This window comes from Anabas testudineus, chromosome 23, assembly GCF_900324465.2.
Source record: "Anabas testudineus chromosome 23, fAnaTes1.2, whole genome shotgun sequence".
NCBI lineage: Eukaryota > Metazoa > Chordata > Actinopteri > Anabantiformes > Anabantidae > Anabas > Anabas testudineus.
The window spans coordinates 8,863,984-8,890,587 of record NC_046631.1 but is presented as its reverse complement, the minus strand read 5'-3'; the positions used below and the strand labels follow the sequence as shown (position 1 = coordinate 8,890,587).

General features: G+C 41.1%; 2 protein-coding genes across 3 annotated transcripts; one reads left to right on the top strand and one right to left on the bottom strand.

The window, feature by feature from the left end:
- Positions 1-324: 324 nt before the first annotated feature.
- Positions 325-2,907, bottom strand: LOC113162975 (troponin I, slow skeletal muscle-like). Of its 2 annotated transcripts, none has more exons than XM_026361260.1 (7): positions 2,801-2,907; positions 2,181-2,222; positions 1,738-1,779; positions 1,335-1,466; positions 1,156-1,245; positions 849-1,031; positions 325-712 (listed from the first exon to the last, which is right to left on the bottom strand). In XM_026361260.1, the coding sequence occupies exons 2-7, from the start codon at positions 2,199-2,201 to the stop codon at positions 611-613; spliced, it is 570 nt and encodes a 189-aa protein (XP_026217045.1). In that variant the 5' UTR covers positions 2,202-2,222; positions 2,801-2,907; the 3' UTR covers positions 325-610. The 2 variants fall into 2 exon arrangements, with proteins under 2 accessions (XP_026217045.1, XP_026217046.1); XM_026361261.1 differs by having other exon boundaries at positions 2,834-2,852.
- A 4,380-nt stretch (positions 2,908-7,287) lies between these two features.
- Positions 7,288-14,178, top strand: st8sia1 (ST8 alpha-N-acetyl-neuraminide alpha-2,8-sialyltransferase 1). The gene is made up of 5 exons (XM_026361058.1): positions 7,288-7,913; positions 8,793-8,937; positions 11,499-11,608; positions 12,812-12,904; positions 13,292-14,178. Exons 1-5 carry the CDS (start codon positions 7,735-7,737, stop codon positions 13,770-13,772), a joined length of 1,008 nt encoding a protein of 335 aa, XP_026216843.1. The 5' UTR covers positions 7,288-7,734; the 3' UTR covers positions 13,773-14,178.
- Positions 14,179-26,604: the final 12,426 nt, after the last annotated feature.

The following is a 26,604-nucleotide window of genomic DNA, read 5'->3' as shown; positions in this document are numbered from 1 at the left end:
TTGGGTTTTAGCATTACATTGTTATCATTATATAAAATACAGTATACATCATTAAATTAGAGTGTACTTGAATCAGCATATTCCTTGCTCATTCCAAATATTGAATCTGAACTTTAACAGTAAGATTTTGAATCTTTTTATTTAGATAGGTCTTTATCTTTTGTACTTCACATACAAAATAATATCCATAAAGATAAAATAAAAATTTGAATCATCATCATCATCAGCTAAGCTGCTTTCCACCCTCTTACATGCTACATATAAATCGACCCGTGCCAATACAATGAAACACGATAAAGTCAAGTACAGACGTGGAACAGCAAAGACTGAAACAATATCCATTTATTCATATCCACTCTTGTTGGTTGTTCAGACATACCTTAAGAAAACAAATGATCTTTGGTAATAAATAAAAAAAATCCTTTTTTGCTTCATGTCATTGCACACAAAATCAAGCATATCAAAGCACAGCTGATGTACTGGGGTTATACATGCTTTTGTCAAGTCTGTAAGCCTTCAGATCATTAACCTGCATCTCTGTCTACACAGCTTCCTTTTCCCTGCTTCTAATTGCTCGTGCTTGATCAGTGCGTCATCGTTTGGCGGCATCTCACTGTGCTGCACCGCCTGTATCAAACATCTTCTTGCGTCCCTCCATGCCTGACATGGCCTCCACGTTCTTACGCCAGTCACCCACTTCATTAGTAAGCACCTGGAATCAACAACAAAAATGAAACATCAGTATTTAAACTAGTCTCATTCCTGATTTTAATAATTGCGTTACAGACTAGCCAACCTTCCTGCACATCAAGAAATGCAGAGAACCAGAGTTCTCCTGAATCAGTTACCTTGTCCTGTTTGACGTCCTCCTTCTTCACAGACTTGAGGTTAGCTCTGAGATCCATCGAGCCTTTGTGTTTGGAGCCCAGGAGAGCTCTCATCATCTCATCTGCTGACACCCTGACTTTCCTCAGAGCAGGCTTTTTGAACTTGCCTCCAAGATCTTGTACCTTCAGCTTCAGCTCATGAATCTAAAATATATGAGTTGTTACCTTTGTTAAACGTATAAATATGGTGCAATAAATACATTTCAAGGAGCCGATGTTCATTCAGGTTATTGAGGAAGTGTGCAGGAAGATGTTCAGGGAGACTTACATCTTTGTTGTGCTTGCTCACTTTGGATTCACAGTCATATCGCTCCTCATCCACAACATCAATTTTGGCATGGAGCTGCTTGCATAGAGTCTAAGAGAAAAGGTGCTTTTATAACTTTACCTAAATATTCTCATACATTTCCTGCTGTCATTCTGGAAATTTCTGTTCATGGTTCTTACTTGTAGCTCCTGTAGTGACAATCCAGACAGCTGCAAAGGGGGCAGCTTCTCTCCTAGATAACGCACCTTCTCTTCCTCCCTCTCCTGACGCTCTCGCTCCAAATCCTCACAAGCTCTTGTGAGGAGAAGCATCTTATTGGACAAAACGAAATCACTCAAATCATGGGGAGGAAATGCAAACAGAACCAATCTGGTCATGAAAAGTTCCTTTTAATATTTTATATATTGAATAATATTGTAGTTTCCAGGACTAGCTAATCTTAAAGTAGCTAGTTTTTGCAATTTAAAGTGATGATACAGTAGAGCTGCAATTACCAAATGGACCTGAACATTATCATTCAGTTTTTTATAGTTAATAATTGTAAGTCATCCACTTTTGGAACCACTCATATCAACTACTTACCTTCAGCGAGAGCTTGCGAGAAGCCGAAATCTTCGACTTCGGCTGCAGAAACAAAATTTTTGTCAACACAAGTACAGTTTGTAATATAGTATCATTGAGAAAATTTAGTTTCATCAACATTTTTCAGTTAATTTATAAACAGTACAACAACAAGTGATCATCCTGAGCTTTCCTAAAGGCACCTTTCCATAAATAACTCATGAGATGTCCGTGCTTATCCTCCCAGGATGTACAGTACATGATCATTGATATATGTTTGGAAAAACAGCCACACGTGAAAAGATAATAAGTTATTATTAGGATGAAGTCAAGGGGAAAGCTCTCAAGGATGCTGACAGCAAGTCTGATAGATTACAAGTGCCAGATCTTTGCCATGAGCATAAGGACACTGTGACCCCTCACCATGCATGGAGGATTAACACAGTGGAACATAGTTGGCTCACCTTATCCCCTTTGGGATTCATCACTGTGGGTCTGTCAGGCTCCTGAAACAGCAAGCATGTACAAATGAGGGTCATGAAGCTGTAGCATAAAACATAATTAGATGAGTAAGAGAAATACAGTTTATCATGTATTTAAGAGGAGAATGTAGATATATACACGTTGACAGTATTCAGAGGCAGAGGATAGCAGATTCTTACCTCACCTCACTACATACAGATGAGAGAAACCAAGGTATTAGTACACTTTAGGGGTAATATCCCCCCCAACTAAACGACATAATGTAATTTGACTCGTCAAAGCAGTGAAAGCTGTGATAAGATAATTTCCCTCCACTAAATTCATCATCATCTGACAGTTTTAGCAGTATGAGTACCATCTGTTAAAAGCTGCAGCATCTATATCTTAACACCAACACATAGTAACCTAGTTATACATCATATACGTCTTCTAGACAGATACAGATGTAGAGTTACACACAGAAATATATCAACAGAGCTTGTATTATAATAACAGTTAATCATTTTTCTGAAACCTTATAACAAAATGCTAGTTTTATTGAAAGTATCTGGATAAACGCATCTATAATACATTTAACTGAACCAGAATAAATTCTACTTACAAGGAAAGAAGGAGATAGTCTCAATTGTTTCACCTTCTAATGGGGTCTGCTGAGGTGCAGCGAGTCAGACAGCCACTACTGGAGACAATGGGCTTTTTATGTGAGGGGGGCAGCGAGTGGACAGCAGATATAACTTCTGTTCCCAAGAATGTGTTGGCATGAAATATCACCTCCCCTAACACTGTGACAACACCAGGGAAGTGTAATAATAAATCAGGAGCTTAAGAATTTAACGGTGCTGTCTTGATTGTTGCGTAATATAACGTCATGGTATGTCATGTATTGAAGGAAGCTGTTGGAAAATATCATTACAAACACTATAAACACTTTTGTCAAGGATTGGAAAAGTTTATCTTGGTTAAATGTTAATAAACATAATTCATTATTGTGTTGCTGTGAAACATAAACCAACTGACATTATTATACATTATATTTCCTTAGACAAAGCCCAACAGAGTTAAGCTATATGTCACAATAAGATTTTACAATTTATATTTATTTCCTGTTTTTTTTATGTGTGTTTTTGTGTCATTTGGTGTCACAGGTCATCGTGTACAAATATTTATCACATGTGGGTCATATATCTGTCTCTGTATGGCAGACATGTGGTGACTGTTGCTGCTACGGGACGTCAATAGCACTGTGATTTACCACACACACAAGTTAAAAGTGTTGAGTGGCACTGTCGAGGTTAAATAAGTGAAATTAGCTCCTTTGACATTTGATAAATACTTGCTGGTGTGGTTATGTGGCACCTCAGGATAACAAAGGAGGACATATAGGAGGTTGTGTCAGCTCTGACAGTGCAGATACTGTGAAGGAAGGAAGGAAGAAGGAGAACACTCACTTAAACTGAGGAGAAAAGAGACAATAGTGAGATAGAAGCAAAGCCAAAATGACATCACAATGATGACAGGAGATAAGCTTTGGCAAAGGCCTGCAGGAGAATTCAAACTTCCTTTGGAGCAGGATGCGCTTCAAAAAAGTCCGAGACTCAACAGTCTTGTTAAGAAGACGTGAAACAGACCTCCAAGAAGTGAAAGAGATTAGAAGCAGATTTGATTCTTGTCTGTTTACTGTAGCATCGCTGTGCTCTGCTGCAGTGACTGAACCTCTAGAAATATCCTGTTTAGATCATCTTATTTATTTGCAGATGTTGCTATCCTGCACTCTTTACTGTACATTACTGTATTTGACAGGGAGATAACTTTAAATGGGCCAGAATTAGCCAAGAAGTTCATTTTCATCTGCTGTCTAGGATTTACTAAAGACAAACAAGCTACATCGGACAAATATGCACAACAATATGAGAGTGCTGGCAGTCTTGTTCTTCCAACGACCAAATCTCAGATTTGTTTTTTCATAAGTCAGTATACAGCCTGATGAGAAAACAATGACAAAAGTGTTTTTCCTACTGAAAGAGTTCAATTTTTTAAATTAATCATTACTTTATCTATTAAAGACCTGTCTCAATGACCTCACCAACTTAACATCCTTCTGTTGACATATTTAAGTGTATGTTTTTGTGTTTGCCAGCCGTTCTTTGGCTTGACTGATGCTCAGCTCGGCTTCAGTTTCTACACTTCTTACAAATCACTTAACCCCCTAAGCATCAAGTTTCTCTTCCTTCCACTGGCTTAAACTGGAGTAAAGCTGATGCAAGGGCTAAGATGCGTTTGGTAGACCGAGCATTAGCTCCATGGATGTCTTCACAACAGTCACATAAAAAAGCAAAGGAGTCTATATGGAACCTTTCGTCTCAGAGATTAAAAACTGGAGTAGAAACGGATGAGATTTGCAGGATTAGCATATTAAAGAATTGGGCAGATGATGTTTTTTCTCTATTTTTCTCAACAACTGTCAACAACTTCCATGAAACCCAAACAGCAACTTATTCATCCTTCTAACAGGTTTGTTCTTTTAAAACCAGATTTAGTTTATTGCTTTGTACAATAGAGCTCTGTAGATTTTCAGAAACCATGTTGAACATGAACACAGTGTTGGTTTGTGCCACTAATACAGCAGAGGTGGGACAGAGGCAGAGGCTAAAGAGACAATAACTCAGTGAGCAGTAGGTGGAAATAAGAGGAGGAAGACGCAAGGCACAACAAATGTTCTGTCATTTTTTCTCATCAGTGATCCTCAGCAGGTGGGGGTGCTATTTCTGATGCAACCCAACTCCCTTCTCACTCCACACAGATACATAAATATGAAAAAGAAAAAATAGAAGGGCCTTGGTATCTTTACTGTCAGAAATAGGTAGGTGACAGCTCGATGTGTCACCACATAGTTCTCCTTATGTGGTCAAAACAATTAAACTCATGTTGAACTGTGCTGTGCAATATAGCATACCTTATATTATAGGGTGCTAATGTACAGTAATTATTCCCTCTAAAAAGAATTTAATAGTTTATTTCTAAAATCTAATAAATGATACTTTGCCTATGCCCAGAACATTTATCTATTACCTTAACTGCTTTTTCTGAGAAACATTGCAATGGTGCTGGAGCCAATCTCTGGAGCTGTCACTGGGGAAGAGGAAGGGTCCACCGCAGACAGGTCGCCAGTCTATCACTGGGTTGACGAATATGTACAACAACCATGTACGTTCACATTTACCCAGAACATGTTGCATGAAGGTGTAAACAAGATAAGGATAGTTCCAGCCCCTCTCCTCATGCTTTTTGGATCTTCTCCAGGACTCCATAGTGTCGCCTTTGTTTGGATATGGAGGCACAAAGAGCAGCTGACACATGACTTTAGCCAAGTGGCTCGCCATGGTATCCGTCTGCCTGTCGTCTAACCTTGACACCGCCCTCCAAGATCCCCAACAGGGTGCAGCAGGCTCTCTAAGTAGTCCAGTACTCAGCTACCAGGCATTTTATTGACCTGGATATCTGAGCAATATCCAAACAAAAAGGAAGGGGGGTATTTAACTATATTTAACTATTGGATCATTCTTATTTCTTGGTTAAAGGTGTTTACAGTGAGCTGTGTTTGCATGCCTGTAAATCTGTTTTTGCACAAATATAATTTAAGTTTTCTTTTCTTTCGCAGTTTTTGGACAGAATTTTGCAGAAATCTTGCACAAACTCTGGTTTACTTTAAATTACTTGTTGATTTATCATTATATCTATTTATATATTTAGTATAATATTTATGTGTACATTGTGCATTTTTATTGAAGAACTAGTAATAAAAACCAGCAAGTCTTCAACCCAAACCATTGTCCTCCATGATGAGACGCTGATTAGATTAGATGATTAACATAAGAGCCACACTGAGTGTCCACAGGAGGTCAGCAGACCTTTACTTTTGTTTAGAAGCTGCTGTTGTTGTCACTGTGTGGGGAAATCAGAATAGAATAGAAAATAATTCAATATTGTAGGCAGAGTGTAAGTGTGTTGCTTTGATTTATAGAAAATAAATTAGTAGAATATGATGAAAAGGGGGTGATAAAGTGGCTTCAGAGAGGAGTTGGGGCGTGGTCCTGTGGCTGTCAAAGGCAGCAGCAGCTCCATCAATCATCTAAGGCTGCACTGAGAAAAGTCTTGGTCCAGTAGAGGGCCACAGCTCCATACACCTCAGACCACAGCTTCTGTCAAGTCACAGGGAACACAAACAGGAATTTGAGGTTGACTTTCAAAATAATACCCATGTTTCCAAATGATTTCAACACAGAGTGGGTTTACAATGACCAAGGTAGAAAGGGTGTGGAGCACATTGACTTAATTTAAAATAGTGATTTGATTACCTATGTAGGCTGCCAGTTATACAGTCCTAATTACATGAAACCATGAATACAAAACTATGCATGACTAGTGATTGATTTATCAGGAACCCCACAAATGCTATACAGTATATAGTGTAACAGTTGCAAAACTGAAGTATATTGTTTGAAAATATGAACATTACAAATCTATTTTAAATGTGTGCTCTGCTCTGTAATACACAGGAATAAATGAGGAATATGAAACAAAGTAAAGTAAATTATATTGGCTTGAATAGGCTAATTCAGAAGAAGGTTTCATAAGGTTTTATTGTAGCTATCTAGCAGAAACTCATTCTAATAGTCAAATTAGTCTTTGGCTAATTGTAAATAATAGGCCAGTAAATGGCTCTTAAATAAGAAGATGATATATAGATGACAGGAAAGCACAATCGTGGGGGCACAAATCACTGTTGTGCATAATTGGTGATTAATCATAGTGAGCCTATAATATCTTTAATTGAAACAAATAACTTTAACTATTTAGAAGCCAAAGCACAAATAGAAATGTCTCCACACACTGAATGAATTTGAGTCGTGCGTGCTTTTATTTTGAAATGGCTCACTCCGCTTTCAGCAGTTCAGTTTAGCGGCTCCAGCAACACAAGAGGCACTTTGTCTGGGTGGAGGGGGTGTTGACAGACACGGGGGGAGGTGGAGGGAACCTCAATTGGACTGGTGCGGTTCACTTGCACCGCAGACCTTGCAGCAGGACGAGGACAGCGGAGGCCCGAGGAGGGCATAGGAGGGCAGGAGAAAGGGGACGAAGGTAGTCCGGATCGGGGGCACACATACACCCCTGTCGGACTGGGATGCAGCGGGACACCGGATGGGGACGGAGCCCGCATGATTCCTCACAATCCGCAGGCTGCGTTGATGGTGGTGATGCACCGAGGACACGAATCCCCGCAGAGCCCGACACGCTGCACCACAAGCCCGCATCCGAGCCACCGCCGCCGCTGCTGCAGGGATAGACGCTCCTCCACCACATCCTGACCTACAGAGCCCCGGATCCGCTGACCGATGCCCGAGGCTACCTTGCTGCTCCGTTCATGAGACGGATCCGTGCAGCCTTGAGCCGAGCCTGACGTTTCCCTTCGCTGCACAGGTTTCGATGTGCAAACACCGGTTGTTCTGAGCCGAGCAAGACACAAGAGTGGGAAAGATGTTGACACGATGCTACCGGGGCAAGCTGTCTGTGTGGGCCGCTCTGTGCGTGCTGGTGCTCTGCTGGTTTTACGTTTTCCCCGTCTACAGACTCCCCCGGGATAAAGACATAGTGGAAGAGGTGCTGAGGCAGGGGGACGTGTGGCACAAGAACCAGACGGGCATCGATTGGTACAGGTTCGTGTCAGGGCCCAGATTTTGTGCATTGGTTTACCCACTGTTGGGGCCTGCTGCTGTTGATGTGGGCTCCTGGGGGTCTCCCACTAAAAGGAAATAATCTTTTATTCATGCTGCTGCACCTCCTTTTTATTTTAAACATTAAGATGAGTCATTATTATTCAAATCTTTACTAACTTATACTAGGAAACAAATCTCAGTAGGGGGTGGGGAGGATCATTAGGGCCTGTGACCTCCTTTGTCTGTATCTGGCGTCCCTGAGTGTTTGAGCATAGTGCCATAATTATCAAAGTGCAATGGATTTATTATGGGAAATAATATAAGTTAATAATATTGTAGGAAAGAATTCAATCTTGTGCAAAAGGTCAGAGGTCTAATGCTCCTAAAGCCTGGTTTGAATCTATCTTCACAGATATTTCCCAGCGCAGATTGTAATGGCAAACTGGATAAACCCAACTCGTTAGTTACTCTGTATTGATTTAAATCTTCAATTCTCCTGAGGTAAAGGATAATCACAGCTGACACCCCCGTGGACCACTGAGGGATGTGATGCTCTCTAGAGTTCGTGTCCTGGTGTTTTTTTCTTGTTGTAGGACTTTGAGTATGGTGGGGTTCTGTCAAATGGATTCTTGGGAATTAACAGCTGAAGCTACAGTTCCCAACATTTCATTCATTCAAAGCACAAATAACCTAAAATATTTGATCACTTCCTCCAGTGTGACCTTTCAAAGTGGTGCTTTGTTCAGGCGTCTCTAGGACAATATGTTCTCATTATACTCGGTTTCTCTCTAGAATCCCAGCTGCAGTGTTGAAACCCAGTTTGTGTGAAATCATCCAGACATCATTAGACTTATTTTTGTCCACATTTCCTCTGCACAGGAAGTTGCTGACGGACTGCTGCGATCCGCGGAGGATGTTCGCAGTGACCAAGGAGAACTCACCCATGGGCAAGGTCCTGTGGTACGATGGCGAGTTTTACCACTCGCACACTGTCAACAACGAGACCTACCCACTGTTTGTGCAGGTAGGACGGAGTGTAAACCTGTTTCAAAGCGGCACCACATAATCTGTGTAATCTGTTGCTCTGTGTTTGGGTTGAAGGGTACTGGCAATCCCCACCGCAAGATACATGACTTTAAGAGAGGCAGCTGTGCTCCTGAAAAGTAACTGAGACTAGCTGATGAAAAACGATTTTTCTCCTACTCAACGCAATACGACACTGTCCTGAGGACTGGGGTTTTAATATGGATCTTTATTGACCCCTAATGGAGGCAGGGAGGGGGCAGTGGAGCATACAGGCCTGCTCTAAAGAGCGGGCTATTAGATAAGACGCTTTCAAGGTGCTGCAAGCTATCAGTAAAGTGCAAGCAGAGCTGTCAACTTCTTTCATTTTCATGTTTTCATCTACATAATATGCACATTTCACTTTTGCTCTAACTCACCAGCGTTTGCCGTAGCTGTATTTACCTGTTGTGGTTTTTCTTTTTCTTCCTGGTCATTGACCTCCGTGTACTTATGCCACTGTACAGATGTACTTGTACGCAGATAAGAGCTGCTGGGCTATTTTTACATGGCTCCATGCCCATGTGTGGGTGTGTGTGCGCATCTGGATGAGGGTGTTTATATGTCTCCGTGCCTGGAAACAGCACAAAATGAGAAACTGTGGTGCAAGTGCCGTTGCCGTGGTTTTTGTGTCCAGGGACGACACGTCTCGCTAATAATCAAGATTGGATCCCTATTCCCAGTGCCACAGATCTGCAGTCTAATATCCTGGTTGCTCAATGTGATGAATATCTGACCCTAATTTGCAGGCGTGAGCTTTGCATGTTCATTCATGAAGGATGGGGGAGGTGAGGCTGAATAAATTCAAAAAATAAAGGCGAGCGTGAAGAGGGAATGGTAGGAAACTAAATGATTTGAGGCTTCTCTTTCATCCCTTTTATGATATATCCACTAAAATCTTTAACTGGACATGAAGTGAAATAATGTGCAGACATGACTGTGGGAGTAATCTGTGTTGTGACTAACACTGTGTGTCTGTTAGTTATTTGTCTCTGTGTCTGACTCACATCCTTCTACCCAGAGATTTGGGGAGTACCTACTGAATTGTACAACTTTGTACTTGTGTGACTTTTCATCTGACTCTGACACGAACTATTTCCAGTATTATGACTGTACTTCCTCTACAAGCTTCAACACGTGGCTTATATAGTGGCCAGTTACATTAAATGTGTTTTCCAGGAGTGAGATAACTGGTACTTAGGTGGGACGGACGATACTGGACTGACTGACATGCATAAATACGTCTTCTCAACTACCAGTGCTGTGATTGCAGGTCTGAACACAGAACCAGCCACACTGCGCCAAGCTGGCAGCAGCAACAGTCTCTTGGCATCTGCCAGGGAATGTGCCAATTAGGGCTTTGACTGTTAATTGCTGGTTCGCTCAAAGGCTCAAACAGAGCGTCTATAGTGCTCACTGGACTGTACGGTACAATTCCTATGGTATTTTCTGATGTTCTCCTCTTGTTCCTGTTGTGCTTTAAGAGTGTATTCAACAGACAATCGCTCATAAGAATCTGTAAATAGTTTCCAAAATACTACTGTTTGTTTCTAATCTATCTCTGGACAACACATACATTCAAATGTGAGATTTGCTGTTTTTGTAACATTGTTAAGATTTTATATCATGATAATTTTTTTTTTTTTTTTTTTTTTTTTCTTTAATTTTTGATCAAAAAAATGACAAATGACAAACTTCTTTATCTTTGATGGAGCTCTTTACCTTAGTAAACACAGCCAAGCAGAATCTGTAACAACAGCCAACATAGTGGCTAAAAGATTTAATTTAGTAACTAACCAGAAAAGTGGTGGCTGAAAGTTTTCCTCTCTCATGTGTAAGCCCAACTTACTAGTTCCCCGTTTGCTGCTTGAAGTGCTGCTAGCAGGGTATTGTTCTCTGTCTCTACTCCCTGTCACGGTCAAAAGAGACCCTGAGGCAAGGGGAGGTGTGTGTGTCTGTGTGTCTGTGAGTCTGTGGTCTCCGAGGGAAATAATGAGCAGAGTTGTTTCTGCTGTCTCACTTAATCCATGCCCCTGACTTAAATGCTGCCAAGGCAAAGAGAGAGAACATTTTTGGCCTAGGCCTCATGAAGCATGGTATTTCAGTGTCCTTTGCAACTTCAACAAGCTTGTGTCTGCACAAGACACTTAATTTAGATGATGACAGGGCACTGATTCACAAGCAGCGCCACCGTACGATACTGCACCAGACTCTAGTCTATTTCTGCAGTTCTGAAAGAAAAAAAAAACCTGAGTTGATATTTGTTGATATAGCATTATAGTGTAATTAGTAATTTAAAAAGTAAAGGATTAATGGCTGAAATTGTCCCTCAACTCACAAGGCTTCGAGGGGAAATGAGCAGTAGGCTGAGGTCCTGATCTGTATGCACCTGCCTCCATTTCAGGATCTAAAATTAGACTAAATTAATGTTTTTTTTGTGCATATAAAGTATGCAAGTGGCCTAATTTGTTGTCTGCTTGTGTCAGTGTTTATGTTGAAAGCTGCATGTGGTCTTCTGCTCAGGACAACCCTCTGCACCTGCCCCTGAAGAAGTGTGCGGTGGTGGGCAACAGTGGCATCCTTCGACACAGCAAATGTGGAAAGGACATCGACCAGGCCGACTTTATCATGCGGTGAGAAGCAAGGGATTGTAGGTCCTGAGTGCATAAGTATGTGCATGAATACGTCTGCCTCACTGCTTTTCCAAATGTGAATCAGCTGCACCCAAGAAATCAGCCAAACACCATTAGCTAATGAGAGCTGGTGTCGACTGAGGCCGAGAGACAAAGACAGAGACAGAAAAATGGGCCACAGCGAGGGCAAGAGAGGAAACAGGCGCGTATGCCAAATAGGACTAAGATGAGGAAGGAAGAGGAGATGTGCAGAAAGGCATAAAGTCGAATAAAACCATCTCGTAGAATGTGGATACAAATATATAGTATGATAATTTGGTATTTTGGAGGAATCATTTACATAAAATGAAAATGAGATAAAGAGATTTCCCCATTTTCAAAATGTAATTACTAAGATACATGCATAGACTTAAATAAAGGAGAAAGATGAACATAGAGCAAACTGAAGAGAGAACTTCAAGCCACAGCTTTTAAAAATAGAAAAGTGTGTTGCGCTTCAGTGCAGATCATTTCTCCTGCACAGTTCTGGGTTACGTTCAGGTCATACCAATCATAGTGACTGATCATCCAATCCAGTTGTCAATGGCATATGTTTATTGGTTTGTGAATGTCTTTTATTCATTCATGCTGCTCTGTGAGAAACTGTGACATAGCAATTTTAGGCTCCATCATCTCTTTATAGTGGCCTGTCGGTATCAGAGAGCGGTCACTGAGAGGGCTGAGCCTGAACTAAAGTAGGAAGTTATCGGAAACTGAGGAAGGAAACTCGGCAGTGTATCATCAATCATTTTCCAGCCATTACAAAATAAAATGAATTGCCTTCAGCTGCCCTGCATTTCCTGTCTATGTGTTAAACTACAAATCAGCCTGCAGGATGTGATTAGTTTTCTCTTAGTGTACTAAATCTATATCTTCTGTCAAAATTAAACATAAATTAATATTTAATATCATCATGCATCCCCTGGGTTATTAGTGAAGCTGAGACACTTTGTATTTCTCTCTAATATGTGTAAACACATATATATATGTATATATATGTAGGCTGTAATGCTTATAATAAAATATTTATTATAATACATTGTGTTTCCAATGCAATCACACATGAAAACAAAGCATCTCTCATATCGAATCAACAGCACATGACAGGAAATGTTTGTGTTTAGATGTGAAAGGCTGTTGATCGTGTGTGTTTTGTTCACGTAGGTGTAACCTTCCACCACTTTCGAAGGAATACGTGGAGGACGTGGGAACAAGAACGCACCTGGTTACAGCCAACCCCAGCATCATAGAGAAAAGGTATGGAACATGAATTTGGAAAATCATACAGCTCTCTAATCCACTAAATGGATATTTATCACTAGTGTGGACATGTTCACAACTCACAGAACATGTCTGCACATGGAAAAGGCTAATGGTTAATACAGCACTAGGAGATGTAATATTGATTGTTGGCTTTTATGAATATTTAAAAAGTAAATAGCACTTAAAAGTACATTTGTCTCTTTTGTATATCTGTAATGATTGACACAGAACACTGATTTCCTTTAGAGACAGACAGGAAAGGGTGAAGTAGTCATCCCCCCATCCCCCAGTCATCAGATCCTGAAAAGGCCAAAAGTGCTCTCTTTGTCATTAGACAACAACAGTGTGAATAACCTTCCTGTTTCACTCTTAATCACTCAGATTTCAGAACCTTCTGTGGTCAAGAAAAGCTTTCGTGGACAGTATGAAGGTGTACGGCTCCAGCTACATTTACATGCCAGCGTTCTCCATGAAGCCTGGCACTGACCCCTCACTGCGGGCATATTACGCCCTGGCAGACACCTCCTCCAACCTCACCATGCTCTTTGCCAACCCCGAATTCCTGGCGACAGTGGGCAAATTCTGGAAAGCCCGTGGTGTGCATGCTAAGCGCCTTTCCACAGGCCTCTTCCTGGTCAGCTTAGCCCTGGGGCTGTGTGAGGAAGTCACAGCCTATGGCTTCTGGCCGTTCTCAGTCGACTTGGATGAGCAGCCTGTCAGCCACCATTACTACGACAACATCCTGCCCTATAAATGGTTCCATGCCATGCCTGAGGAGTTTGTCCAGCTTTGGCACCTACACAAAAGCGGCACACTCCGCATGAGGGTTGGACATTGTCCCCCTCGCAATGGAAAGAGTTAGAGCTCTTTGGACAAGTGAAGATAAAGCAGTTAAAATCCACAGGTTTACAGGAAGGAAGCGATGGCATTTGGTTTGTGAAGGGGCAGGATGTTGCCATCATGATATATTTCCTCTGAGGAAGCACTGCATCAGTGTTCACACACACTGCGGCTCTCTCCGAGCTAATCCCTAATTATCATGAGAATGTCCTCCAGCCAAACCAACAGCATCACGGACTGAATATATCATGGGAGATGCCAGCATACGCACACACACAGGCACACAACATGGAGCAATCATACATTCCCACATCTGCCATATCTCTAATGCTTATTTCTGAAATTGTGGGGGTTAGAGCGTATAGGTTGGGATGGGTGGGGGTGGATGGGGTTCTTCTTCTTTTTTTTTTTTTTTTTGTATGCTGACTACTGGATCTGACGGACATATGGGGCAGCTGGACCAACCCCCCTCTGAGCCTTTGTCACCAAAGGACAGAAGGAGGGGAGGTGGAGGACCGGGGGGAATAATAAAACACAGTAAAAGACTTGCAACATGGAAGAAACAAGCGACAGATAATGGTGTCCTGGTACCTAGTAGCTTGAATAGGACTAAAATTTGATGGAGAGTAAAAACACGGCGGGGGGGGGGAGCAAGCGTGAAAGCTGGTATACATATGAAAGGATTTTTCTCTGCTTTTCTACAACCAAGCGCTTGATTGGCATTCTCTGGTGCCGAATAGAGGTTTAGTTCAAAGCAGGAACTGTGAAAAACGTCTTAAATGCTGTGTACCCTAGAATGTTTAGCCAAGTTGCATTTGAACCCTTCACTGAAAAGGGAAAAACCATCACACCACATATTGCTTTTTGTTTTTTGCCAAATGTGATTTTCATGATTAATGTGAATTCTTTTTTTTTTTTCCAGAGGTCATGACAAGGGAGGAAACGTGTATAATCAGATATGAACATTTGCTGCAAAAAAAATAAACATTACACATAGGTACCTCATATGTCATTAGACTGTTTGTTCAATCACAAGCAGGCTCTTTAGATAAAATAACAGCCTAGCCTGCTTCTTTAGAGGGGCTGCTGGAAGTCATCTCTTGGTAACTACAGTATACTTGCCAAGTGCCAAGCCAAGGGAACAGTGGTCCCTTTGATACAGTCCCACACTGTCCTTGTGTTCTCAAATGGCGAGACGCTCATATAAAGAGAGGTAGTGACAGAAAGGGACTCAATGTCACTATGTGGGTGACCTTTTTTTAAAAATGCTGGGCACCTTATAGGTAAATTGTGGTTTATTAATGCAGTTATTGTTTTGTTGTTATCATGTTGTATAGGAGCACAGGAAGAACTGAGCCTCTGTTCTGTGCGCTTTTTATAATTGTGATTTTTTTTTTTTTTTGTGCACAAGGGAAACATAACTTCACAAGCTAACAAGACAGATGTTTTTTGTACCTAGGAAATAATGTATTTAAGTTTTTTTTTTTTTTGTAAAAAATTGTTATTGAAGAGTGATACATGTGACTGTGCAATAGTGTCAATACCATAACAAAGGATTACTCTGCATGGAAAGAGCATGGTGTGCACCATAATCCTTAAGATCCAAAATACCTCTCAGCCTCAAGGAACAGAACATGTTGATACGTTTGTGCTTTATGCTTTTATCCACTCCTTGTCTGTTTCACTGGATGAGGTCCAGTGCCTTTGAGATGTATTAAGGCACAAGGAATCATTGACACAAGGAACAGTTCTAATGTTGATCCTGCTCTTAAACTCTTAAACTTCCTGTGCTGCATTTGGCTCTATGGCTCAATCCGACAACATGTGATATCAGTGATCCCTGATATTATGTACAATTAACTTAATGTAGAGCTCCATACACTTGGACCAACGTAATGTTTAAACAAAACCCAATCATTTCCTGTTCAAATGTACATGTGGCTCTTTGAGACTGGGAGCAGAGCTCGATGAAGACGTCAGTTTGTTTTGCTTATTGTGATGATTCCTTTTTTTTTTTTTTTTTTGCACCTTTGTTCGATCTGCAGCCCAGTATTGTGAATGAATGAGATGTGACATATTGTGAAGTTTTAAGTAAGCATGAAGATTTTTAAACGTGTATGTGCTTTTGGTGCACAGATTTTTATCTACTGTATTTCCATTAGGTTCAGATTCATGGCCTCGGTCCATCCTGTCTGAGTGATAAACGAACCACTGCGAAGCTTAGATTTCTTATCAAAAGGGAGGTGAATATGTGATGTTATAACTGCTGTGTTAGCATAGTGACCAATTAGATTGAGATCTCCATTCATTCATTAAAAGCTAAAGGAGTTTTAGAAGCTACTTCTGGACATCACTGAGCTCAACAAATCTGCAAAAACAGCAGCTGCCGCCAACAGAAAGCATCTTTATCACTTCCTGCCACAACATGCACGGCTAGAGTCAATATTTAAAACATATTCTTGGTCAGTGACAGTGACCATTTTTTACTATTTCTTTTACTGCAATGAAGGTAGAATATCAGTGACTCAGCACAGACGCCCAGATGACGTGTCTGACGTGTCTTCACCTACAAAATGAGGACACACTGATCATCTGAAACATAATGTGTCAAATGCAAATACATTTTAGTATTTGTTTTTTACTCTGGTGGAACTACTGAATGTGTAGGCAGAAAAAAATTTAAGTCACCATGTGTAGACCTGCATTTATAGCATCTTTAGCTATTGTGACACACGTTTGTGTCTATAGAAAGGGGGACAATCCTAAATATTGGTGCTGTGTGTACGGCGCTTTCAGCCCTTGGTCCCTGTGTTGATCACTTGTCTTGTAAGCCAGCATAGGTTAGTTTAAATGATTTACCGTAAAAGAGTAATTAATGCATATAACAGCACGTTACAAGGGTCAGCTGGTCGAGGCAGGGGACACGGAAAATCTCCTGGAGGTGTGCGAGCTCCCCAAAGGGGGAGAGAGTGGTGTCAGCAGGTGAACACAAATCCAGAATAAGAACTTTGGAGTTCTACACATAGTGGCTTTAATTCCATCCTAAATACATATTTAAATATTAAGGATTGTTAGGTTATTCAAGACTGGGATTATCCGGTTAACATTTAACACAATTTTAGTTGTGTTGATGCAGAAAATTAGGTTCAATCAATTACAAATAATCCTTTTTAAAGTGTGTTTGACTCATTTGTGTCCAGAGGCCTCAGCTTTCCTCCATATGTAAATATTTGATGTTAGCTTGGTTATTTTAAACACCCGATGTAAATGAGCTTTATTTGCCTTGACTGACTGAATTTCTTACAAAAAAAAAACTTTTTGAGGAAAAAAAAAAACTTTTTGAAAGCACTGCTTGCAATCGCTCTGTCCACTAAAGCCATCTGAAAAACATTGCCTGACCATGTTAGAAAAACAATCAGAGGTACTTTTTAAAGTGGACTGAAACAAAACACCAACTGGTTCTGTCTGTGAAGGATGAGTAAAGAAAAAAGTTCATGAAAACAACCGACATTCACGTGCAAGCCAAACACTGATATCCAATAAAAGAGGGAAAGTTTTTAAAACTGCTCCACTTGTGTGTTTGTGTGTCTTAGGCTTCATTTCCTGTGTTTTTCCTTTGTGTGGGTGTGCAGGAATTTTACTGCCCATACAGTTTGTTTAGTGGTTATGAATATTTCTGCTCCCGGGGAACAGCATCAGTGAAACCCTCTGCTTGCCACAGCTCTGTCTGCATGGCCTGATTTCTGGGTCATTACATTTTAAAGATATGTCAGCACAGCTGCCTCCCAGGTTGCTGTTCTCTGCTGAACTGTTCGGCTTCACGTGAACCATATTTACGATCGAGCTCCTCATTTGTCTGCCTGGTGTGGTGAGGTGGGTGAGAGGATGGAGCACATTAATGATGACAGATATTTAATTATAGGAGTGTGTTTGTGTGTGCATGGACTAGATTACTGGTAAAAGGACAGACCGCCTTCAGAGAAATGGACTATTTATAGCCACATTAGTGGTGTGCCTTTATAGATAGAAATGTGGATCTGTCACCATCTCTGCCGCTTTGGTTAACAACTTGTATTAAGTGCTAATGTAATTGTTAGCATGCTCACTTACTAAAGTGAGGTGATTAACAAAGGAAGGATCACCTCCTGTGCAACAGCATGTCAGCATGCTGACGTTAGTGTGTAGCTCAAAGCACCACTGTGGCTGTAAGTACAGGTGCACAGAGCTGCTAACGTGACTCTAGACTCTGAGTCACGGTCGTTTTACCCAAGATGAGACAAATTCACATCTTGTCTGTGCATGCAGTTTGAAAGTGTAAAGATTTGCTCAATAACTGGGTATGTTGAAACAGTATTATGTCAACCAGCTGTTGCTACTTAGAAAGTAAAATGTTGGGAATTGTTGAAAATTAGATTTATTTTGCTGAAAACAACAGTTATTTCTCGTCTATTTTTAACTTGTAGACGAGAAAGGTAGCAGTTAAGTGCAGCCATGCCCATCATTTTCTTCTTTTCCAGCCTGTTTCTGTTTGCTTTGCACTGAATGTAGCAAATGTTCAAACTGGGATTAAGACCGTCTCTGTTTCTCTCACATGTGAACCGTCTCTGCACTGTCAAAGTTTATCGTAGCAACTCTTGGACGAGCGAGAGAGCAAAGCTCAATAATTCACAAATCAACATAAATATAAGGGTCTTGTGTGTTGTGCAACATTTTGATAAAGCAGGAGGATTAGTTATTGTTTATGCTCCGTTACACTGGTGTTTGTGCAGGGCGCTGTACCAAAGTTTGGAACGTTCTTTTTAGTGACAACTCATAAAGAAAAAAAGAAGAAGAAGAGATGTGTGATCTGTGAGCAGTGACTGGAGAGTGAACTAACTGTAAACACTATTTTGAACAGTCAAATCACCTCCTTTAAGTCTGTAATGAAAGACTGAGCAGCTGTCTGGCTTTGTCTTGTTTTTATTTGTTTATGGAACTGCTGATGCTCTGCAGCTGACTCCAGATTTATCTTACATCTTCATATACTAAGTCAAAAGGAGATGATATTCAACTTTATTTGGTCTTTACTTGAACACTACAAGTCTATTTAGCACCTTCCTTTGGTGTAACATTGTTAAACATTGTCAGTGTTTCCTTTTTCATCCAAAGGTCCAATGTTTGATTATTTAGGAGAACCACTGGGTACCAGAGGAAGAGGAATCAGGATTTTATCATAGAATAAGATCTTTGCACTTTATTGCATGTAAAAAATAATTTCATTATGTAATGAAAACGAATCAGAATGCAGCAATACGGATTCTGTGCATTGCAAAAGTGATTCACAGTAATTCACAGTATAACATTCACTTTGGCATTTGGCCACATGTTTTCGTCACCATCACATCTTATGTCTTATCAGGCACCTTGGGAAGAATCTTTCAGAATGTGTCCGAAGTTAATCCATTGTTTTCAGACTCTCCACATGACCAGATAACTATATTATGTGCATTAAGATGGACTGGGCCTTTAAGTGCTGGGGGCAGATGTGCTGCAGCACTATTAAAAATCAACAGCTGAGCCCAGTCTCAAGTGGTCTGTGGAATTGATCAGCAGTATAATCCCTCTTTATGGCATTGGCTAACATGAGGCTGGATGGTATTGTGTTGCAGATGCACACACAAGAACACACAAAGGTACACACCACAACTGCATAAGCACAGATTTGACCATTGAAACATTGTAGTTTGGAAATGAGCCCATGGATTTCCCCTAAATTTCACTTCTCCACCTCCTCCTATTCCACTTCAGGCCATCCAGCTGTACAGTACTGATATGATTAGCAAGTCTCTAACAAGGTTACTTGCATGTGCACTGCATGTGCGCTCTAAAATGCTTTCAGATGGAAAACAGGAAAAAGGTTTAATTGAAGTCAAAACTTGGGGAAATATAATTAAAGCCTGTACTTTTTTTTTAAATGACAGATACAATCAGACAGTTGATGCATGATTACTCAGTCAAATAGACACTGTTGATAGTGTCTGTAAAGCTGAAGAGAGGAGCTCAAGAGCAGACGCAATACATCACTAATAGACTTTACAATGATCTTACAAGGGCAGCAGACAGACTTGGCCAGACGACCATCTGCAGACTTGTACTTACTGTATGTGTTTGTGGCATCAGCGTTATCAAGCATATGCCTCAGTTGCTGGATGTTTTGACCTGCTGCACAAAACCAGATACGTACAGTACCTACATACTCACATGCTATATGATGATTTTGCTCTTGTCAGGGCATTTTACCCACTTAAATAGTTGATTTGTAGTGATTAAAGCGTGTCCCTCCCGTGGCTTCACCACAATCTTAAATGTCATCCATATTTCTGAGACAATAAATCAGCAAACAACACATGATCAGTCACAATAAACAGAAGTGATTCTTTCCTTCTCAGTCCTCTCCTATTTTTCCATTTCTGTGTTTGAAATGTTTGTTTTCTTTGTTGGTCCAGTCCGTTTTGTGCAGCCAGTGAAGGCTCACAGGGAAGCTGGAATGAATGAAACGTTGCTTTTTCATGAGCGCCTGTCTTTACATTTTTCAGACCATGACATCTATTTTTAATGCCCTCTGTGTATATAGAGAACCGTTCTCACTTGCTCCATTGGTAAAAACATGTGAACCCACACACACGTAAACAGTGGCATTTCCTGAGTTCTCTGGCGTCCTGTAAATGCACAAGGGAGGAGACACAAACCCAAAGAGAGGCCGCTGGGACCAGCAAACGCAAACATGTTTTCCCACCGCCGCCCGATGTCAGCTCTCATTACATCCAGCAGCAGACCCCCTGGGTCAATTAGGGCACAGGGCCACACTCCTAAAAGCTACAGGATTGATATGTTGCTAGTTAGGTCCTCCCTAGTGTTGACATTGTAGAGGAATAATAACGGAGAGTGGTGGGAGGTGAGCAGTGCACAGGAATGTTTCAATTAGTGAATGGATGGACTTTCTAGAGCCACTAGCTTCTTCTTTTTTCTGATTATTGTCAGGGTACAGGTTCAGGTCTTCTGTCTCCACCACCAAACCGTGGAGTTTTAGATGAAGTTTAAAAAATGGTCTAAGAAGGAGGGAGAAAATTAACACAGAGTAAGAGCAGAGCTATCATCAGTCGCTCTCATCTACAGTAGCTGTGTTCTTGGTGCCGTGCCATTTCTTCCCTCCATCCAATCCATAATATATCACATAGCCGACGGGTTGAAAGGGGGGTGGTGGCAGAATGCCCCTGGGATGTTTTCCAAAGAACAGAAAAAAATTTGGAGATGGCCCAAGTGGTCGTTTTGAAGCGACGACAGCAAGACAAAATTTTGAGGCAGCAGTGCAACTTCAGCCACCGGAAACGAGCTGATTGAGTGGACTGTAATTCGTGGGAGATTATTCAGAACAAAGGAGGTCTTTGGGGGGAAACCCATTACGCAGATACACATAAATCAGTTAAAGCTGCAATAACATGTGTTTTTTATATTAACAATGGAAAAAAATCTAATCAGTTTTTGTTGTCTTGATTACTCAACAGTCATCTTGTGTAACTCTGGAGGTAAACATGTCAGGACGCTGGAGAAGAGAAAGAGGCCACAGGGAGCTAACTTCTCCAACTGGCCTGCTCCTTCTGGGCCAGGACTGACTGCATCTAAGTGAACAACCTGGTTTGGTGCCAGTTCTTGGCAGATGCTTGACATGAGATGTGACCATTGCTAATTCAGTTGAGGTATCGCACGACCTTCCTACGCCGGCAAACAGAAAAAAATCAATACTGTTAAAAGCATTGGTATGATGATAAAAAACAGTTAGAGACACACAGATCAAGACATCTGTCTGAGATCTTTACTGGCTAATCAATGTAGAGCACTCTAAGCCCGAGACAGAGGAAGAAGAATTGGCTGCAGGTTTTCTTTCATCTCATTCACAATGAATAGCAGCAACTCTCTGACGTCTGTGACAGATTTACTTCTTCAAATTAAACAACGGGTCCTCGAGTGCAGATAGAGCGCGACAAATCTTGGTGAACTATCTTGCAGATTTTCTAAGCAGTAGTTAATTTACTTAAAAAGTTGAGTCATGGAAATTGTTAAATATTTAGTCTTACTATGTGGCTCCACTTAGTGTGGTCCACTGTACATGTGCTGCTGTCTCACTACCTTGTGAGAGCAGCTTTACGTCTGCACTGGTTTCTACACAGAATGATTTTAACCCAACGCTAAGTTTAGGCCCAAACACATTTTGGCTCTGCTGAAAACCCAACATACAATAAATGTAGGTGTGTACATAACTGGGTTGCAGGGACAAGATGATGGCTCAGCTGGGAAAGCCCATGATATAACCACAATATCCTGTGTTTAAAACATTCCTAGAAACGTAGCCACACGTAGTCTCTATATTTGTATGTATAAGTCAAAAGAAGATAGAAAAAAATAATATGACAGTTTGGGACTGCAGCCTGCAGAGAGCAAAGCCCTTTTATTTTAATTATACCATCTCCTCTAGTGAGTATGCTTTTGCTTATGAATGTGAATGTGGCAGTATGTACTGTACTACACTATATATGAGCAGCCACTGTGCAGTTTGCATTGATTGATTAATCCTCCAGCGCCTGCAGTTTTACTTTTCAGCTCCTCTCTGTTCTTGTTAAATTACTGTTGTTCATAATGCAGATTCAGACATTGCCATGGTACCTTTGTCTCCCACACACACAGCCATTACGCATCATGTCGGAGCTGGAAGGCATGCGGGCACAGTTTGGAGAATAATGGCAAGTGGGTGTAAAGACGGGTAGGTGGGAGAGCAGGCAGGCGGTCTGTATTTGACTGTGCCGAAGAGCTTTGTTCATAATTTATTTATTTCTCCTTCTGTTTGTCTCTCCGCCTCTCTTTCTTGTCATCCTCCGTGGGAGGAGCTTTGGGGAAAAAGTGCATGCATTTCTGTGTGTGTGTGTGTGTGTGTGTGTGTGTGTGTGTGTGTGTGTGTGTGTGTGTGTGTGTGTGTGTGTGTGTGTGTGTGCGTGCAAAGGTTGCAGTTTTGTGAGCGCCAGCCAGGTCTGTTCCAGGATATTTATAGCTCTCATTAGACACATCTCACTAGAGCTAGGGTCACAGCACATGGAGGTGAACACTAAGAGTGTCTAGATTCCTCTCACACCAGCAAAACACACACCCTGTGCTGCACTACACACACACAGGCCCCTGATGTGCTCTGTACCTACTACAGACATTGGTACAGATTGTGCGAACTGTTAGCATCTACTTCAAAAATGCTCACATACCCAGAATCTCCTCACAAGCCTACCATGACATGTTAGCAGATGCACATAAAAGCACCGTGTCAGCCTATCATCTGCTCAGTCTGTCGGCTGAGACATCCCAGCATGCATTTGGTGTAGCAGGTGGCCAGTGGGAGTGTGGCGTGGGGGAGCCTGTTATGGTCAAAAAGACACGGTGGAGTGAATGGAACCAAACGCCCACACACCCACACTAAATGTGATGATGTAAATCCTCTGTGAAACTGACACAAAGAGTGCTGATGGTCCCTCTGCTTCGAGACTGAGCGGTGGGGATGTTTTGCTGTGCTGCTCGTTCTGTTGACATGGCAACAAGTACCAAACCCTGGAGAACAGGCCTTCATTGGATACATGGTGTTTCTGCCACAGTAGGCTGCAGAAATAACACTGCATCAGATCTGCACAGAACGATCTCAAAAAGGAAAGGAGAGGAGCTTTTATTACACAGTATTTTTACCTCTCGATCAAACATTCAGTCCATAAAGTGTCAGCAAACCTTAAATGTCCATCAGCATTTCCTAAAACACGATAAAATGTCTTCCCTTCACTAGTCCAAAATTAAAATGCTCATTATCATCATTAGAATGATTTGTAAATATATGAGCCGTGACCAGAATGCTGGTTAAAACACGCAATCAAATACATAAAAGCCCACGAGCACTCAGCTGTGCTGTCTACTGCCAACTGAAGTAGATATGCCAGACTGGAAAATGCATAACAAGTCATACAGGCACTTGTGGTGACCAGATGTGAGAAAGGCTGATCCAGTTCCCTGCAAGTACAGTATGTCAAGTGAGAGCATGATGAGTCTCACAGGCAGAGTAGAACAAATACAACAAAATGACCTTGACTCTAAATAAGAAACTAGTCAGATTTATTTTGTGGCATTTTCACTGTGTGTGAGATTTGGTCCCTGAAGGTCACGGAGCATCTACATCAAGCAAGTCGCAAAACATCCAGTTTAATTAGGGCGTGCCCTGGCAGACACAGCGCAATATCTTGGACATATCTTAGATGATGGTTTTTAGGGTGTGCGGATGAGCGATTCAGCCGAGCGTTCATCTCTCTCTCTCTCTCTCTCTGCCCTCAGTCGCTCTTCACAGAGCCACTGCACTGCAGAGGAAACTTGAACTGTGCCCAGTTCCTGTGGTTATCACTCACATACAGCTCTGTCTCAGCCCTGCACACAAAGCCACACACACATACCTAAATGAATCCTACAAACACTGTAAAAAAAAAAAGTTAGGCACCTCGAGATTATTTATAGCTTTTAAATAAAATTTGTGACTGGTATGATAGCAAGCAAAACTTAAGGAAAATGAATATTGGACCTATATTCACTTGGTGAAGCAATATTTCAAATGAATGCTAGTCTTGTTGCTTGTCTGTGATCAGCCAAATGTTTGCTGCGCTCAGGTTGCCAAAAACTTTCCACTCCTGAATTTAAAACATTGCTATCCTTCCTCTGCAACCAAACTGCAAATGTGATGTGGTTTTGTAGTGGATTGATGCGTTCCAATGCAACATACTTTATAAATGAATGAATCACTTGGTTATGAATAAAAAGCGTGATGCAAGGAGGTCGCCGGGGTGGATGTTTGACGTACAAAGTACAACTACTGTCACAGAACAGCGGTTTTTGGTTAAGTTTAGGCAAAATAAAATGCTTGGTTAAAGTTACAGAAGGCTCGTAATTTTGTGTAAAAGTTATTAAACACACTGTGTGTTTGCACATGAAATGACTACAGTCTTATTCTAACCACAACCAAGTAATGCTCTAATAGCAGATTAGCTGAATCAAATTTGTCCTCATAGTGCAGAAACCAGCGACAACCCTATGGAGCTTTTAGCTGTTATCTGATCTGATCGCACAGATGAAACTCACAGTTTGCATTTCTACCCAGCCCCTAAACCACTGCCTAACACACACAGGACACAAGAAAGAGCATATAAGGTAATGTGGTGTAGTGGTTAGAACCGTTGCCTCACAGCAAGAAGGACCAGGGATTAAATCTAGGGGTTGTCCGCGTGCCTTTCTGTGAGGACACATTGCATGTGCAAAGAGGAGCACTGGTAACATTGAAAAAATAAACGAATAGATTTGGCGGAGGAGAGATTGTCGTCATTATGCATCTGTGAACTGTTTCCCTGTATTCAGTGTACAGTGTGGTGAGAATCTTATGCAACACTGTTTGGATTAGAGTCAAAACTAGAACCGAGACCCTTCAAACTCAGGAGTAGGAGCAGAGGACAAAAGCAGGTGAACTAGAAATGGTACAAGACCCATCGAACTGCACACTTTACTCACGACTACTCACATACTCATGTCTCAGCTAGACTGACTTACACTACTAATGGGAGACTGACTTCATCCTCTCTTGCACTTGCACTGCCTCAGCTCACACAGCTCTGGCTTTAGGCCATGTTGTCCACTACACTGCCTGCTGCAAGAGATTCTGGAGGGGAAAAGACAGACCAGACAGTGACACACACATAACAACAATGTCTTGTTTGAAGACACTCACATCCTTTGGGACCTGAAGAGGTAAACAGATGTCCACAAGAGTGTATTTATACTTAGAATACAATGAGCACTCTGTCTTCTGCCGCCCCCTGGCGTGATAGAAAGAAATCTGCTCACTGTGGACAGATTGTACAGAGGAGTCTGTCAACCAGAAGCATCCAACAATATAACTTCACTAAAGATTCTCTGGCAGAATTATGGAAAATTAACTTGAATGTCTGTTTTACCTATAGCTAATTAAATGTGATTTCATTGGGGCATTTCCTCAATCATACTGCTGTAAGGGTCCTGTGGGACATATAGATTTGCTTGCTTTGCTTCCTGATAAGTGCTGTAATGAAATTACTTAGGACATGATTACAACATAATAAGAGTTTATTTGATTTTCAGATGTTTACTGGTAAGGAATTGTGGGTGTATGTGGTGTATTAAATATCTTGAGTTATTCCAGAGCTTGCTGCCTTAAACTAGACTAGTGGTATTAATTTCATCTATAATATCAAATCATGTTATGTTTTTGTATAGTTAGTTAAATGTCTGCACAAACAGAATAAATGTTTGTGTAATAAATGATTCATTAACCCTTTAAAATAAAATACTTTAACCGAAGCAGATTTTATTGGGGGAGCAGTCCAAGTCCAAGGCATGTTTTGTAACTAAACTCTATGAGAAATATAGTAAACTTGACATTTGTAAAATAAAACATTACTGGGAAGTTTATTAATCATCACTATATTTATTTGACAGTTTTAATTAGTAGTTAATTTGCAGAAAGTATGGCGTCAGAAATCAGCTCATCTCACTCCGCACCTGTAGGTGGCAGCACCGTGTTGACCTACAGCTTATTTTTAAAAAGCGCAAAGGATTATGGGTGTTCTTCCTCTTAAAAGCCAACGTGACGCCGACGTGCGTTATGTTTTTACGTGGAAGTAGCTTCGAGCTAGACGAGTTGTTAGAGCGCTGGAGATTTAATCTGTGTTGTTTATTTTAGCTTTAAAGAAAGTCATTTAGTTAGTTTGGGGATTGTT